General features: G+C 36.1%; 1 protein-coding gene across 7 annotated transcripts in view; it reads right to left on the bottom strand.

The window, feature by feature from the left end:
• Nucleotides 1-696: 696 nt before the first annotated feature.
• The window catches only part of SUSD1 (sushi domain containing 1), a 43,446-nt gene continuing 29,712 nt past the window's right edge, over nucleotides 697-14,430 (bottom strand). For 5 of the 7 annotated variants that reach the window (XM_066338693.1, XM_066338694.1, XM_066338692.1 and 2 more), the window contains 5 exons: nucleotides 13,574-13,667; nucleotides 12,201-12,456; nucleotides 8,630-8,669; nucleotides 6,426-6,519; nucleotides 697-3,711 (listed from right to left, as the gene is read on the bottom strand). In XM_066338693.1, the coding sequence (XP_066194790.1) occupies nucleotides 3,573-3,711; nucleotides 6,426-6,519; nucleotides 8,630-8,669; nucleotides 12,201-12,456; nucleotides 13,574-13,667 (623 nt within the window). In that variant the 3' untranslated portion in view covers nucleotides 697-3,572. The remainder of the gene's footprint in view (nucleotides 3,712-6,425; nucleotides 6,520-8,629; nucleotides 8,670-12,200; nucleotides 12,457-13,573; nucleotides 13,668-14,430) is intronic. The other 2 variants (XR_010745709.1, XM_066338696.1) reach the window with 2 other exon arrangements.

Here is a 14,430-nt window from a genome sequence, read left to right on the forward strand (position 1 = left end):
GCATGCTGGCCATCCTGGTTACACCTGGGGTAGAATTTATTTTTTCTCAGTAGCTGCTACAGTGCTGTGTTTTGGATTTAGAATGAGAACAGTGTTGGTAACACAGTGATGTTTTGAGTTTTTGTTAAATAGTGTTTATACTTAATCAAGGACTCTTTTTTTTCCCCTTGTCTCATGCTCTGCCCATGAGGCGGTATGCAAAAAACTCAACAAACTGGGAGGGAGCTTAGCCAGGACAGGTGACCTGACTTTGTCAAAGGGATATTCCGCACCACAGAATGTATTGCCTAGTACATTAACTGAGGGAGTCACCCAGAATCTTGGCCAATCTGGGTTCAGGAAGGAGGTCTGGCATCTGTCAGATGGGCAGTGAACAATTGCATTGTGCACCTCTTAGTTTTTTTTTTCTTCTCTCTTTTCACTATTATTATTTCTCTATTATTTTTTATTATTACTATTTTCACCATTATTGTATTTTACTTTATTTTCAATTATTAAATTGTTCTTAGCGGAACATGCAAGTTTTACTTTGATTTTCCTTCCCACTTCACTGGATTGCAGGGAGGAGGGAGGGAGGGAGTGGCTGTGAGGTGTTTAATTTCCATGGACTTGTGGGCTTAAAACCATAACACCAGATCACTTATCTGGCCCTGTTTTTACAACTGATTGACAATATAAATACTGAAACAAGCAAGCTTGGCTGGCTTCTGTCTTTATTGTGCCTGAAACAAAGAAATTTCACCCATGTTTAAAGGACATGGAGCAGAAAGTGTATTTTACAATAAAACCTTTTTCATTTGACATACCATCACAATTACTTGCACAAATGCTGGATTTTTACAGCATCCTGTGTTACTTCACAATTATAGAATAAAATAGAAAAAATAGTTTCACTTAAGCTTACAAGAATTGTTCATTCAGGACTAACAATTTCCCATTTCCTATAAAGAGGATTAAACCACTTCTCATATAGGGCAGACATTAGCATGGATCTAATGAATTTCATTAGTATGGATCAATAAGTTTCTCAATATAGCACATTTCAATATAGCACCATGAAATGGTACAGAGCAGCAGTAAAAGCAGAGTAGATTCAGTTTGTTTAACCTTACTTGGCCTGGGAGTAGAACACCTGTCCAAGGAAACAGAGAAAAAATTGGAAGAAAAAAACCAAATTTCAGTCTTAACTGAAGGTACAGCAGTGAAGGATTGCTAGAAATGTCACTAGAATTTCTGGAAACATGAGAGTGTGTTTATAACATTGCAATTAGTTCAGCCAAAACTTGGCAGTAATAGAGCAAGGGTCTAACAAAAAACCCTTAACATTTGCACATCTATCTGAGGATGGCAAGGTTAAATAGTCCCCTATTCTTTCTACGTTTAACTGAAACAGATATAGGTGAAAGAAAGATAAGTACATGAAGTAATGAGTAAAAAGATAAACACATATGAAGATATGCTCACAGCCAGAAGGACATCTTTCAAGAGTGACAAGGGAGGCAGAGGGAATGAGGGAAACTTGCAGAACTACAGCTATTGTGGAAAACTGAAGATGGCAGAGAGTCTTGCCTCATCTCTTCTCTCTTATCAATCCATTCCTGGGTATTAAGAAACTACACTGTGTGGAAATGTCCAAATCAGTCATTAAATGCATTATATAACTACCAGCAGAAGTATGGATGTTTTGTAAGATAAAACCCTTGCTCTGAAAACTTTACATTATGAAAAAGCAGCATAGGTTAATAAGAGGCATATAGAAAAGAAATAACTTGCTGAAGGTTACACAAAGACCTCCAGTTTTCCAGTTATACCCACTGACAAGATGGACTTTATGGTTCTGATTAAGTGTAGCATACTGAAACACTGGTGGTCTCAGTAAAGTGTAAAAAGAAGTTCAGTCTTTTCACAGAGGATGGCTCATCTGTCTCTCTAAATAATTTCCACCCTCACCAGCTCTCCTTTACACAGGAACAGCTGCTCATGAACTCTCTCACATGACCAGAGCAGTGGGAGAATGAATGGGAATGAAAGTGGTACAGTTCATACTGCTACACCAAACCTTCCACTGAGAAAGGGAATTAGGCATGGAATGTGTGAGCATGAATTCCACATGGGAAACTGAAAAATTAAGGCATAGTTTCCCAGTTTGAACAGTTTAGTTATTCTTTCTCAATTAGCAACAGAAAATGCTATCTACTTTTAACCCCAATGTAGACAAAGGTGTTCTTACTTAACTATTAACTATTAACTATTAACATGAAGGACAGCTCTGTAAATGCTGTAAATGCATACAGGGATGGTATCTGCCCAGACCTGGAAAAAGCACTCTCAGCTGGATGCAGCAATTGAAAACCCTTTTTGGCTGTAATTTCTCTTTGTTTTTAACTACAAAATCTGCTGTTGCACTTTAAAACCAAAAAGACCCTAATGACACATCATAGAGAGAGAGAATATCTAAAATTAAAAGAGCAGTAGGCATCAGAAACATAGCAATTCAGAAACTTAAAAATTCCCAAAATATGTAGCATATACTTAAAGTGGTAAAACACAAAACATAACTTAAAAAAAAAATCACAAAATTAAGTGAAAACCAAAATTCCTGCTTTTTTATTTCACCAGGTAACAGATTTTTTTTGCTAACATATAGCAAAGCAAGTTCTGAAGAGGAGTGGAAATAATCAAAGCCACTTGATTCTTTCTTAAAGAAGAAAAAAATGTATTAACTGGGAGTATGCCATAGAAAATTGGTTAATTGTACTTTGTGAAGTGACTCTAACCAGATGTTACACACCAGCCAATTAACCAGACAATGATTTAATGTCTTTACTCAGCTGTAAACAGAGATTAAAAAAATTGCAATAAACACAGGAAGGTCCTTCCCTAAATTAGCTTCATAAGCCATGAAAGCAAGCAGCTTTTGAGCAAACTGCAGTTTAATAGATTGGTATATTATTTGTAATTACTGCTAATTGCTATGAGCAATGATTGCAATATCTCTGGAACACATCAGTTGCTGACAGTACTTGAATGCGGCAACTTCGTGGCTAACAAATGTACATGCTACTGACATATCATTACTTGTATCACCAGACTGACAGAAGTGTTTACCTTTATAATTGGAAATACAATAGGCACTTTATCTCACATAAGTGTAGGTCTGTATTTTTGTGCATAATGGGCCAGTTTATGTGTGCAAAGGTATCTAAAGGAGCAGTTAATCCTCAAACAGTTCCAATTGGATCAGGGGATTATTCATATAATCAAGTACAATACAAGCACTCATTATCAGGCACTGATGTAGTGCATGATTCCACTCATGCAGCTGGAATAGCCGAAAGCCTGTGACCAAGAGATCACATGTGATGCATGATAACCTGCTTGTGAGGGAAGGTTCTCCTTTACACACCACACCACCTGGAATAAGGCAAGACAATAAACATCTCACTTGCAGTGACAGAAGACACATTTCAACTCCCATGCTGTAGTATGTCTGTGACATGCAGATACCTGACACATGTTGGCTTTGAAAGAAGAACATGTTTTTTTCTGTGCTGACTTCAGGGAATAAAACATCAGAGAAGAGAGACACTTTCAGTCTCTAGGAATAATGATGCGATCCCTGCTGATGCCACATCTACTGTAGTAGATAAATGTACAGCCTCACAGGCTACAGCAGCAGGTGGGGGATGCACTGATCTGTGGAGACAAGAGCTGGAGAGAGAAAAAATTCCAGTTACAAAAAAAAATCTTACACACGATTCAAGACTCAAGCATGGACTGACATGTATCTAATCATATTGATCAGATACATGTCAGTGCTTCTGAAGTTTTTTGGAGACACACAGTACTGGTACAAATCCTGATCGTTACAGCAAGTGTGAGATGGATAGGAAGCATTCCCATAGGTTACCAGATGATGATTACTTGACCAGTGTTAACTTTGGCAACAACAATACTGATGCCCAATGTTGATCTTCAGAATTCTGGAGTTCTTCCACTGTCCTTATGCACATGAATGGGCATCACATACAAAAGAAAGCAAAGAACTAAGAAGAATGGAGCAAGGTGTATGAATAACAACAACTATGTGCTAATGCATATTTTAAAGCAAAAAATATAAAATCTAAGGGCATCAGGACTCAGACTTCACTTTGTGAATCCAGTGCCAGAGTATTACTCATTGCGGGACAGTTGGAACTGCTATCAGCAACACTAGCAGGAATTCACACCCTGACCCATTGTGGAAACATAATTCCTGAGACAGCAGACATGTGGCAAGCTGGTGAGCACTTGAATACAGTGGCTCTTTGTGACAGAAGCTTACAGGGACCCTAAGAAATAATCCAAGACCATTCAGCTGACACCATGGCAAGATCAGCCATAGCTATGTCATTACTGACAAGTTTGTTTAACCTCCTCTTGCAGACCACCCAGAAGCTGCATTCACAGCAATCTGCTCCCATGCCTCCCTCTCCTACAATTCAGAAGCACATGGGCGTACTGCCCATGGAAGGTACATGTACCACTGGCACTACCAACAGGAGGAAGTTGATCTTATATAGTGGCATTTTGTATATTTGCATATCATGCCTCTTGGCAGTATCTTCTCTGCAAACTAAGCAACCTGCCACTAGAATGCCCTGTTTGCAGATTGATTAAATAGATCATAGGTGTCTCTCAGATGTGGTAGGCCACATCTGTCTTGGAGTACAGTGTCTAAAACAGGACCATGGTTTTACAATTGGAAAGGGCAGAAGACTATTTCACATGGGTTTTATCAAATCACATTCTTACTCAGAAATGTATTGAACTCATGGTTAATTGTAATTAAAAGCACATTTGTTATTTAAAATACTACAGATACTTTTTTGAGAACATTGTGAAGGGTCTTATCACAACTGATATCTGGGATTTCCCTTCTCTGCCTACTGCTGGGATGGGGCAGTTTTAATTTCTGTCAAGGATTCTGTCTGATATTCCACAGAACAGGAGAATGGATTCAAGAATTTCTCTGTAAATGGGATCAAGGACCTAAAATATACTTGTTGACTAATTAAGTCCTTGCCCAGTACAATACACCTCTGTCATATATATTCAATGTAATCAGCCCCCTAAGGATTTAATCTTCTCTCACACCTTTCAAAAAAAGGCTGAACTAGAAGTTCAGGGTTTGTCTTCTCTGCACTCTCTCACAAGTGGCTCATACTCATACATGATTCTCCCAGTATTGTTTCATACCTCAAATCCCTCTCCTATCACTATGAACTAATTGATTTGGCATAGTTTTGAAAAGTACTAATATCCCTCTGCCACATTTTTGCCAGAGAAACTGAAATAACCGAGAAGCCTCTCACACTATGACAGCCTATGACTCCTGCAATAAGCCTTCTGTCAGGAGTCAGTTACTTTAGAAATCAAGACAGTAAAAGCCCCTTCTTCCTCAAATATCAAAGCTGACTCTGACAACATTTTCAAAATCCCCAGAAATAATCAAGACTCCAAGCTCAAGTTTACCACTGCATGCTACTGCCAAGGGAAGCCTGAGATCTGTTAATTTAATTACTTAAAGAAAAAAGGGAGACCATGGAACTTTTAATCCAGAATTTTGATTGCAAAAACTGATTTGAAATTTAGACAACCACAAACAATCCAAATAAACCTACTTTCTTCAGCCCTATATATGACTAGTTCCTTGTGTTTCAGAACGCAAAACAAGCAGCTTAATCAATCAACACAGCCCCCAAGCTGGAGGCTCCTGGCCTTTCAAGGGAAATATATCAGAAGACTATTCTTTCAGATATGCTTATTGAAATAACAACAAAGACATAGTTTTTGGGGAAGAGGTTTTACATGTATGTAGGCATTTACAATTACATAACTTGCATATTTGTTTTAGCTTTGAAAGGAACACAGTTATGAAGTTACTGAGGCTGCTTGAAGGATCATGAAACATAAATTAATAAATCTCTTTAAAATGTTAAACATGTTTTTATCATAGCCTTTAGGTAAAGTTCAACCATTACTGAAAAACAATTCTTTTCAGGCATTTTGAATAAAGTTGGGAAGAAAAAGAGCCAGCTCTGTACATAAGCAAAGTGCATCAACATTTTGGCAGCATATAAACTTCATGTATTTACTTCCCATTAAATCAGAACCCTTCTGCACTAAAGTCCTGATTCTACTCACTGTCTTAAATCTTCCGTTTATTACGATAAGCCCTATACATTTCAGATGCTTTGCCAGTAATTGCAAAGATACAGAGGACATCAGTCCAAGCAATGGACAACATTAGTGGCCACTGAAAGCACCCTTGATTACAGTTTCTAACCACCCAAGATGCCTAAGCCAAACACAATGGCAAGAAAATCTGAAAAGAAAAACACGTGAAAGAGGACTGCAAAACTGGAGGCAGCAACACCACATACCGTGCCACAGAGAATGACAGGAACAATACAAGGCAGACAGCAGCCACTGACCCTAATCCAACAGCAGTCATGTATTGCAGAGAGGGTGATAAATCTGAAAGAAAGAATCAAACAGTTCAAACAAACCAACCAAATACTGAAGCTTCAGGCTGCTCATAGCTGAAGTATAGTAAAAAAATCCAGATTCTGTACTTATGGCTCAGTTAACAAGAGTAATGGAGCTGATTATCTAGTAGTTACCATCCAGTTGAGGAAAAAAGATTAATTAGAGTACTTCAAAATTATTATTGCTATTTTCATTTTTGGTAAAAGATATACCTGTCCTTATAACACTATAACACCAGTTTCCATCAGCAAATTACACATCTCTAGAAAAAATGTCAGCCCTCCATAAAAATTGCAGAATTGTCTTCTCTCTGTATTGTAGAGTGTATACCATCAAGCCCCTTAAAACTTCATTTTATTAATTTGTAGCAGAAGAAATAAATTTACTACCTTTTTTAATGACAATGATCTATCACACAGTATCTAGCTAGATAGCACCTGATACAGGGTCATTTGGTTTAGACTTAAGTTTACAGATTTGCCTTCACCACCAGTTGAATTAAGAAATATTTCTCAAAGGATTCAGCAAGCCAAAAATACTCTCAGCCTCTCCAGCTGCAGAAGTACTTTAGGTCAAAGGACACTTTGACTACACGTCCATTTGATTTAAAGGCAAACGGACTTACAACAAAAAGCCAAAGGCTTCACCTGTCCTACTCTCAGCGTCCTATGTCCATTCTTTTAGCCCTAAACCCAAAATCCACCTAATTGTAAAACACCCTTTGATGATGTACTACATGTTGATAAAAGACAAATTCAGAAAAGGACAGTTTTCTGTCTTTCCAGAGTTACTCTATAGCTATTGCGTAAACAGTCCTAGCAATGGAACCATCAAACCTAAGGAATCCTTGATCTTAGCAGAGTCTCTACAAGAAAGAGTCACCTACATTATCTTCTAAGTGTGGTAGTAAATGAACTAGGTCATAAGTGTAATTTAAAAAGAGTAACTAAAGAAAACCTAGAAAGAAACAGAGTTGTCACCAGAAGATCAGTTACACTGATAATCATATAAGGAGCAGGTGCACCTCAAGCACTCCATGCACCATACGATTTAACATCATTCCCAAGTACTGTCTCACTTTCCAGTGTTACCGCCTTTCCTAACTCAAATTTGGGAGACTTTCAACTCAAAAGCAGATTTCAGGGCTCACAGGAGACTCCAGTGGTGCTGCTTTCTTTGTCAGGGGAGGCAAATGTTTGCTTTTTGCTGAAACATGAGGTTGGTGAAGAGTAGTTTCAACTATGGTGGAAAGGAGGGAAACATGATCTCTAGTGGATTCCAGTGAGTGAGGTATACTCACTAACAGGAAACATTTTAAAGTCAAAAAATAAATCAAAATAAAACCCTGCTGAGAAATTTACCAGGTTTTAAGTTATGCTGCTTATATATTTAAGAAACTGTACTTATCAGTATACAAAATAGCCATATTTTTCAATTTTGCACAGTATTTCTTGTTTTCTTAAGACTGTAAAAAGATGCAATTCTCAGCAGGCCATATGAACATTCTAAAATAAAAAAATATGGCCTCTAAAAGCTAAAACATATTGTGGGGATATTGTGTTGCTGGTTATGGTTGTTGTTGGGGTTTTTGTATTTTTGGAGTTTGTTTGTTTGTTTGCTTGTTTTTGTTTGGAGTTTTCGGGTTTTTTGTTTGTTTGTTTGGGTTTGTTTGTTTGGGGTTTTTTTTGTGTGTGTTTTTGTGTTTTTGTTTTTGTTTGGTTATTGTTGTTCTTTGGTTTTTTATATCTTTAAGCTAATATAGAACTATTTTTAAATAGGCTTCCAAAATTGCCACATTTTCTGGTTTTCAAATTCTTTTTTGCACAAAAATTGCTGTAAAGATTTGGATGTGATACACAGAAATAGCAACATTGAAAACCAGGGAAAACCAAGAGAGTCCACTTTAGAATGGATTGCTGAATCCACTGGAATGGAATAGTGAAGAGCAAGGAAAATTTTCTGTCTCTAATCTTTTCAATCCTTGAAGTCAACAGAACGTGGATAGCAAAAGAAGAAACAACCACAGCAATTACTAGTTTTGTTGCCAAGCAAAGTCATGACAACTTGGACTTTTTTATTAAAGGAAAAACTGACTTACTTTTAATTTGTGCCCAAATAACACAGGACTGTGTTCTTACCTAAAAAGAAAACATAAAAATCACTGTTTCTCATGAGAAAAATTTATTGTTACTAACAACCTCTGAAAGATCATCCATAAACAAAAATTACTATTGGGAATAGAGTTTGTTATTCCCCTGGTAGCAGCCTCTATATTGTCTTAAAAGATTATAAATTACAAAAACAAGGTTAGACATAGAGCTTCAGCAAAAGGCTGGCTCTAGTTTTTAGTTCATTATTCTTCCTTTCTTTTTACAACCCTCTGTCCATGGAAAGATCATTGACATTGCTTTGATAAGAATTCAGAATTTATGAAATGCTAAGATAAAGCAGAATATGCTATGTTAGCTCTCTTCCATGCAGAACATGTATGTTAAAACAGAGTATATGATGGCATGTTTTACAAATACTAGATGTAGCCATTTTCTTCAGTTATGACAACAGGCTTGTCAATCTTAATAACTTTATAAAATACTTACAGTTAAAGATCCATTTATCATGGGTCTGCTTTTGCAGACTTGTTAAACAAGTTTGATGTTCTTTTACAGTCTCTGTAGAGCATTTCCCCCTGGCTCTTCATAGTCATAAATACACAAAAAGTTCTATTCTAGTTTCTATTCTCTATTCTGCAATTAGTGTGAAGTGTATTTTTGTCGAGCTTCCTGTTAAATGACTTTCACAGACTTTAACATAATACATACACAATACATGCATTTATCATATTGTAGCAAAATGTGTATTATGTTGCTCTGAATAAAAGTACCTTTGAGAAAGAAGGCTATGTTTTGAAGCATTTAGATTAAAGGATGAAGGCACATTTGTGTGATTAATCTCATTTCTGTGTGTCTGCATGCTGAATTTGGAGTCTCAATGATTCTTAAACTCATTATTTATAAGGAATTTTCTGGTTAATTAAAAAGACAAAAGACTGACAAGGAAAATCTTAGAAGATGGAAGATAAAGGAAAAGGGGTGGGTTTAGAAATCAAATCAAATGTCAGATTCTGGGGCACTGGTGTGAGTGCCATCATTTTGAAATAGCTACCTTCATGACACACTCTAGTGTGCAGAAAATCAGACATCTCCTGCCTATGAGGGAAGTTACAGAGGTCCCATGAATCTCAGAGAAACAAAAAATAAACTGAAAGTAAAAATCACACAGCAGACACCCTTTTCAAGATCTCCAAATCTGAAAAATGGAAAAATGTACATGATAATATTATTAGGGATATTCAGTACTAATGTTAATAAAAATCAAGACCAAGCCATGATTTTGCAGCATGATGATACAAATTGTACCATTTTTAGTATGAAAAGAGACAGAAGAGACCCTTAAGGATATCAGAATATAAAAGGGAATAATGAGAACATTAGTTAGGAGCCTATTACATCAATTTCTATTTTGTCTATATTCAAATGGAAATGTGATAACAAGAAATACTGATTTCACAGGTATTAAGAATTGAGGGATGAGCAATTTTTTCTAAAAGAAGACTGAGCTCTTGAATCCAAATGCACTTACTTAAATAATCACATTTTTAGAAAGCCTCAAAACCCAATAACCTGCAATTCATAATTCCAATTTATTCTTAGCCTTCTAATACCAGCAATTGCACAAAATAAAAGGGCATGACAACTGGAGATAAACCAATACTTTTGAACCAGCAGTTCAAGTTCCATTTCAAAGAAGCAGAGCTGCAAACCAAAGCAGTTTGGTATTTGCGATTCCAATAATGATTCGTAACTGATGCATGTAACTGTGTTCATCAACTGACAAAAGCCATAGAGGAAAGTGTAACTAAGGAGTTGATGCATTTTAAATGGCAGGAAGCAAGAGTGACCTCTACAAATAACTAATATTAATCCATCCATCGAATCAGTGGCCTGGAAAATATGTCTGCAAATGTCAGCAGTGAAAGATCAGGAAATAATCCATAAGAAAGAGAAAGAATAATGTAAGTTAGAGGCAGCTTAATAAACAGCTGGCAAAGATGTATAAGAATCTACTTGGTTTTGTGCAGCAAAAATCTCCCCAAAAGTAAAAGAAGTTAAAATACCCCAGTACTAAAAAATACTGAGGGTAAAGAGCTAGTGAAACCAATGCATAAAACCCAAGGATAAATAAGCTCAAAGACATATTTAGTAGCACTTAAAGAGGTCAAACTTGTATATGTTTGACTGACTAACAATCTTGCTTCACAGAGTACATTTTTCTATAGAATACGGCTCATTGTCCACATTCCAGGATATTTTGGATGTTAATTTTAATAACTTAACATTATTTATGAAATGAAATGCCTTCTATTGTCATTTTCCTACTCTTCCCCTCACACAATTAATTAAAAATTTATGACAAACAACAGACTTGTATCAGGATCAGAAACCACTTCATCTCTGCTACAAAAATCTCTCTGACGACTGTTAAATAGTACTGCACAGATTAGTAGATACCAGAATCCTCTTATTAAATGCACTTGTTTTATTTCACTCACGTTGAACTGAGGCAGTTACAGGTAAAACATAGATCCTTTTACTCTAGAAATACATTTTGATAGGAATACACTACGAGAAAAAGAGTACTTCAAAATATTCATAAATTAGGACGTTATTCAATATTTCTTAACAGGAGACATTTTAACTTACTGAGATTTGGGTGTAGGCTCTCAAAATTGTAGACAATTATTTACAAGTGACACATGGATCAATTTTTGCATGCCTCCTTGCTTTATGCTGTATAGACAAAGTCCTAGAAACTCTATTTTGATATCAAGGTGAGGCTGTTTAGGTATTTCCTTGTTAGAGGTTCCATAGCTTGTTTTTTGTATTTGACATTCAGAAACTGTATTGCACACAAAGAGTTAGCCCCTGACCCATATGAGAAAAACTTTCTCCTGGTGAGACTTAAATTATAAAAAAATTTTAAAGTATTGACTCCTGAGATAGACACAACTGGAAAACTAGATTATATGTACATTTTAGAAGCTTTTTGTTTCTAGTTAAAAAACTTAAAATATTTAAATTATAAAAAACTAATGATAATAATATACTTTTTTTCATAAGTCTTTCTCAGTGGAGCTGGAGTGGACACACTGCCTTTTAGAAGGCAACAACATGTGATAAAATGTATTTTTCCATGTCATTTGGAGAACTGGGATATTTTGTTATAAAATATTTAATTAAAAATTAAAATGGGTGAACTCATCATTGCTAAGGAGTGATTTTCAAATTCTCATACTAATAATCTCTCTTAGAAAATTTTGGCCCAATACAGACACCTTCAATTATTGAGGGCAGGGATGGCTATCAATTTTCAGTAATTTTCCATTGTTTGACTTTGGGCATTCAAAGTTGCTTCAACATCACAATGACACATGTACTGTTAAGGAATTATAAGAGATATTTAAAGAGCTTCAGGTTCAATCTAATTCTGTCTACTAGGAGATCCTTGAAGCATCATATAAAAAATTTAATATCCAGCTAAAATTTTCATCTTTTCTCCCAGGAACATTTCATTAAAGAGGTGTAAAGAAGAGGTTTTAAAATATCCATTACCTTATTCCACTCACTTATTATTTTCAAAAAAACACAATACTCTTGTCCCAGCTTTAAAGGAGCATTATAAAACTTCCCATAATAATGTCTGTCTCCAAGAGCAATTGACATATTATCAGCAACATCCTTCGCCTGAAATTCAGCTGCCACATATCCTTTAATGTCAGTGGTGTTACTAAAGAAAGTTGTAGCAGCAAAGGAGTCACAAATAAAAGTGCTTTGCAAATCCAGGGGAAGCACAATCACTTGATACAGACTAGAGTGAAACAAAAAAAAAAAGGAAATATTAGCCCTCATTTCAACGAAATAAGCATCAGATATTCATTAATCCACACTGTTTTTTTCTGTTTGTAGCCTCTTAACTGTTTTTATCAACAATGTCCAATATGAATACTCCTCATACTAAAATATTTCTCTCTGTGTGTGATCTACTTAATTTTTAACCAAAATCACTGCATGCACAGCTTAGAGCTGGGTCTTCTCATCACATGCAAGTTATTGCTTCATGTTTATTTATGTTCAGAAGAACATAAAACTGAGATACTTCAGACTATCTCTTCCTCCTCCTCACACTGAAGTTCACCTATGAAACAATACATCATTTTCTCTAAAAATTACTTCTAAGTTTATAGAAACAAGACATTTTCTACTGAAAGGAGGAGAGAACAGGTACCATTTAAAAAAAAATCAAATCTGTCCTAATACCTCTCAAAACAATATTTAGTCTATTGTATTCAGCCATAGGAAGGCTATTCATTAGGGTTGTTACATCAGCCATTCCATGAGATGTTACTAGCTTTCAAGTATTTTCTACTTGAAAATTGTAATACTGAGCTTGAAAAGTGTAATATTGAGCTACCTTTTCCTTATGTCACCAACAGCAGTTAGTTAGGGGTAAATCCTTTTACTCTAGAAATGCATTTTGACAATAATATACTACTAGGAAAACAGTACTTCAGAGTATGCATATATGAGGACATTATTCACTATTTCCTATGGCTCTGGGGGTGGAAAATGTACTGTTTGCCTGACTTCATTGGAAAAGAAAAATCACATCAGTAGAGGTGTGCTTGGATCGATCAGTAAAGATCTACCACAACCTCACTGTGGATAAAGGGAAACGAAAAACAAAATCAAACCACAAAGCCAGTGGTGAAAATTCACAATTAATCAAACTAGGATTTTGTTCCAGAAAACAGTGAAAAGCTTGAAGCTAAATATTACTCTGCTAAAGGAGGAGAAACTGAGAGGTACAACTTGAGTTTTTTCCCATTGCTAAAAAAAATATCTTGACACCCATAACAGTTCTAAACTGTATGTAACATGAATCTGCAGAATGTTCTTTGAAATGAGTGAAGAGCACAAAGACAAACCTGATTGGCCCATTTTGATCTTCTGCTTTCCGGAGTCTGAGCAAAGGTGCAGAACCTTTAACTGCAACAAATTCTACTTCTGGGAAAGGGGGATCTGAAAAGTAAACAAACACCAGTGTTTCAAAAAGGTTTTAGAAACATTTCAGGCATCAGTTCCTAGCTACCTTTCAGTTCCTTTTTCAGTTGCTAGCTACTTTTTCCACCAAAACATCCTGAATTGGGCCTTGAACCCCAAACAGCTAAAGCCTGCATGCAATATAAATTGAAAACACAGAGCAAATACTATCATAATGGTCTGGCAGCCCCTGTACTTCTGCTAGCCAGGAAAAAGAGAGATGCCCAAAAATGGTGGTTGACAACAGAGGTCAGCCATTAAAGCTTTGTTGGAGGAAGCAGTATTATTTACTAGACTAATTGAAATGTCCAGGAGAAGAAAAAATACAAAACTGTGCACAGAGACCATTGCAAGAAATACAATGGTATGAATAAAGGAGAATTTAGTAGTGCCAAAAGTTCTTTCAAGGAGGCAACTTCCTTAGATTCTGCTCATAGTCAGGTACAATATCTATGCCCTTAAACTGGATTTCAAGTAGGAATTTGCATCAAAGCTAGTACTGAATAAGTTCTTCCTCTAATTTCAATGGCAATGATTACAGCTGCACACTGATATGGAAATTACCACTACCAGCCTGGAAGCAAAATGAAAATAGCTTCAGTGTGCACAACCAAGGGGGCAGAGTGTAAAGCACAGACACAATCTAGCCCAGAGGTCTGAAAGAACTTGCACAGGTAAATACAGGTACAGCTAGGCTTTTTGAACACGAGTGTATCAGGCTTCTGATACAATACCTGAAGAG

This window comes from Sylvia atricapilla, chromosome Z, assembly GCF_009819655.1.
Source record: "Sylvia atricapilla isolate bSylAtr1 chromosome Z, bSylAtr1.pri, whole genome shotgun sequence".
NCBI lineage: Eukaryota > Metazoa > Chordata > Aves > Passeriformes > Sylviidae > Sylvia > Sylvia atricapilla.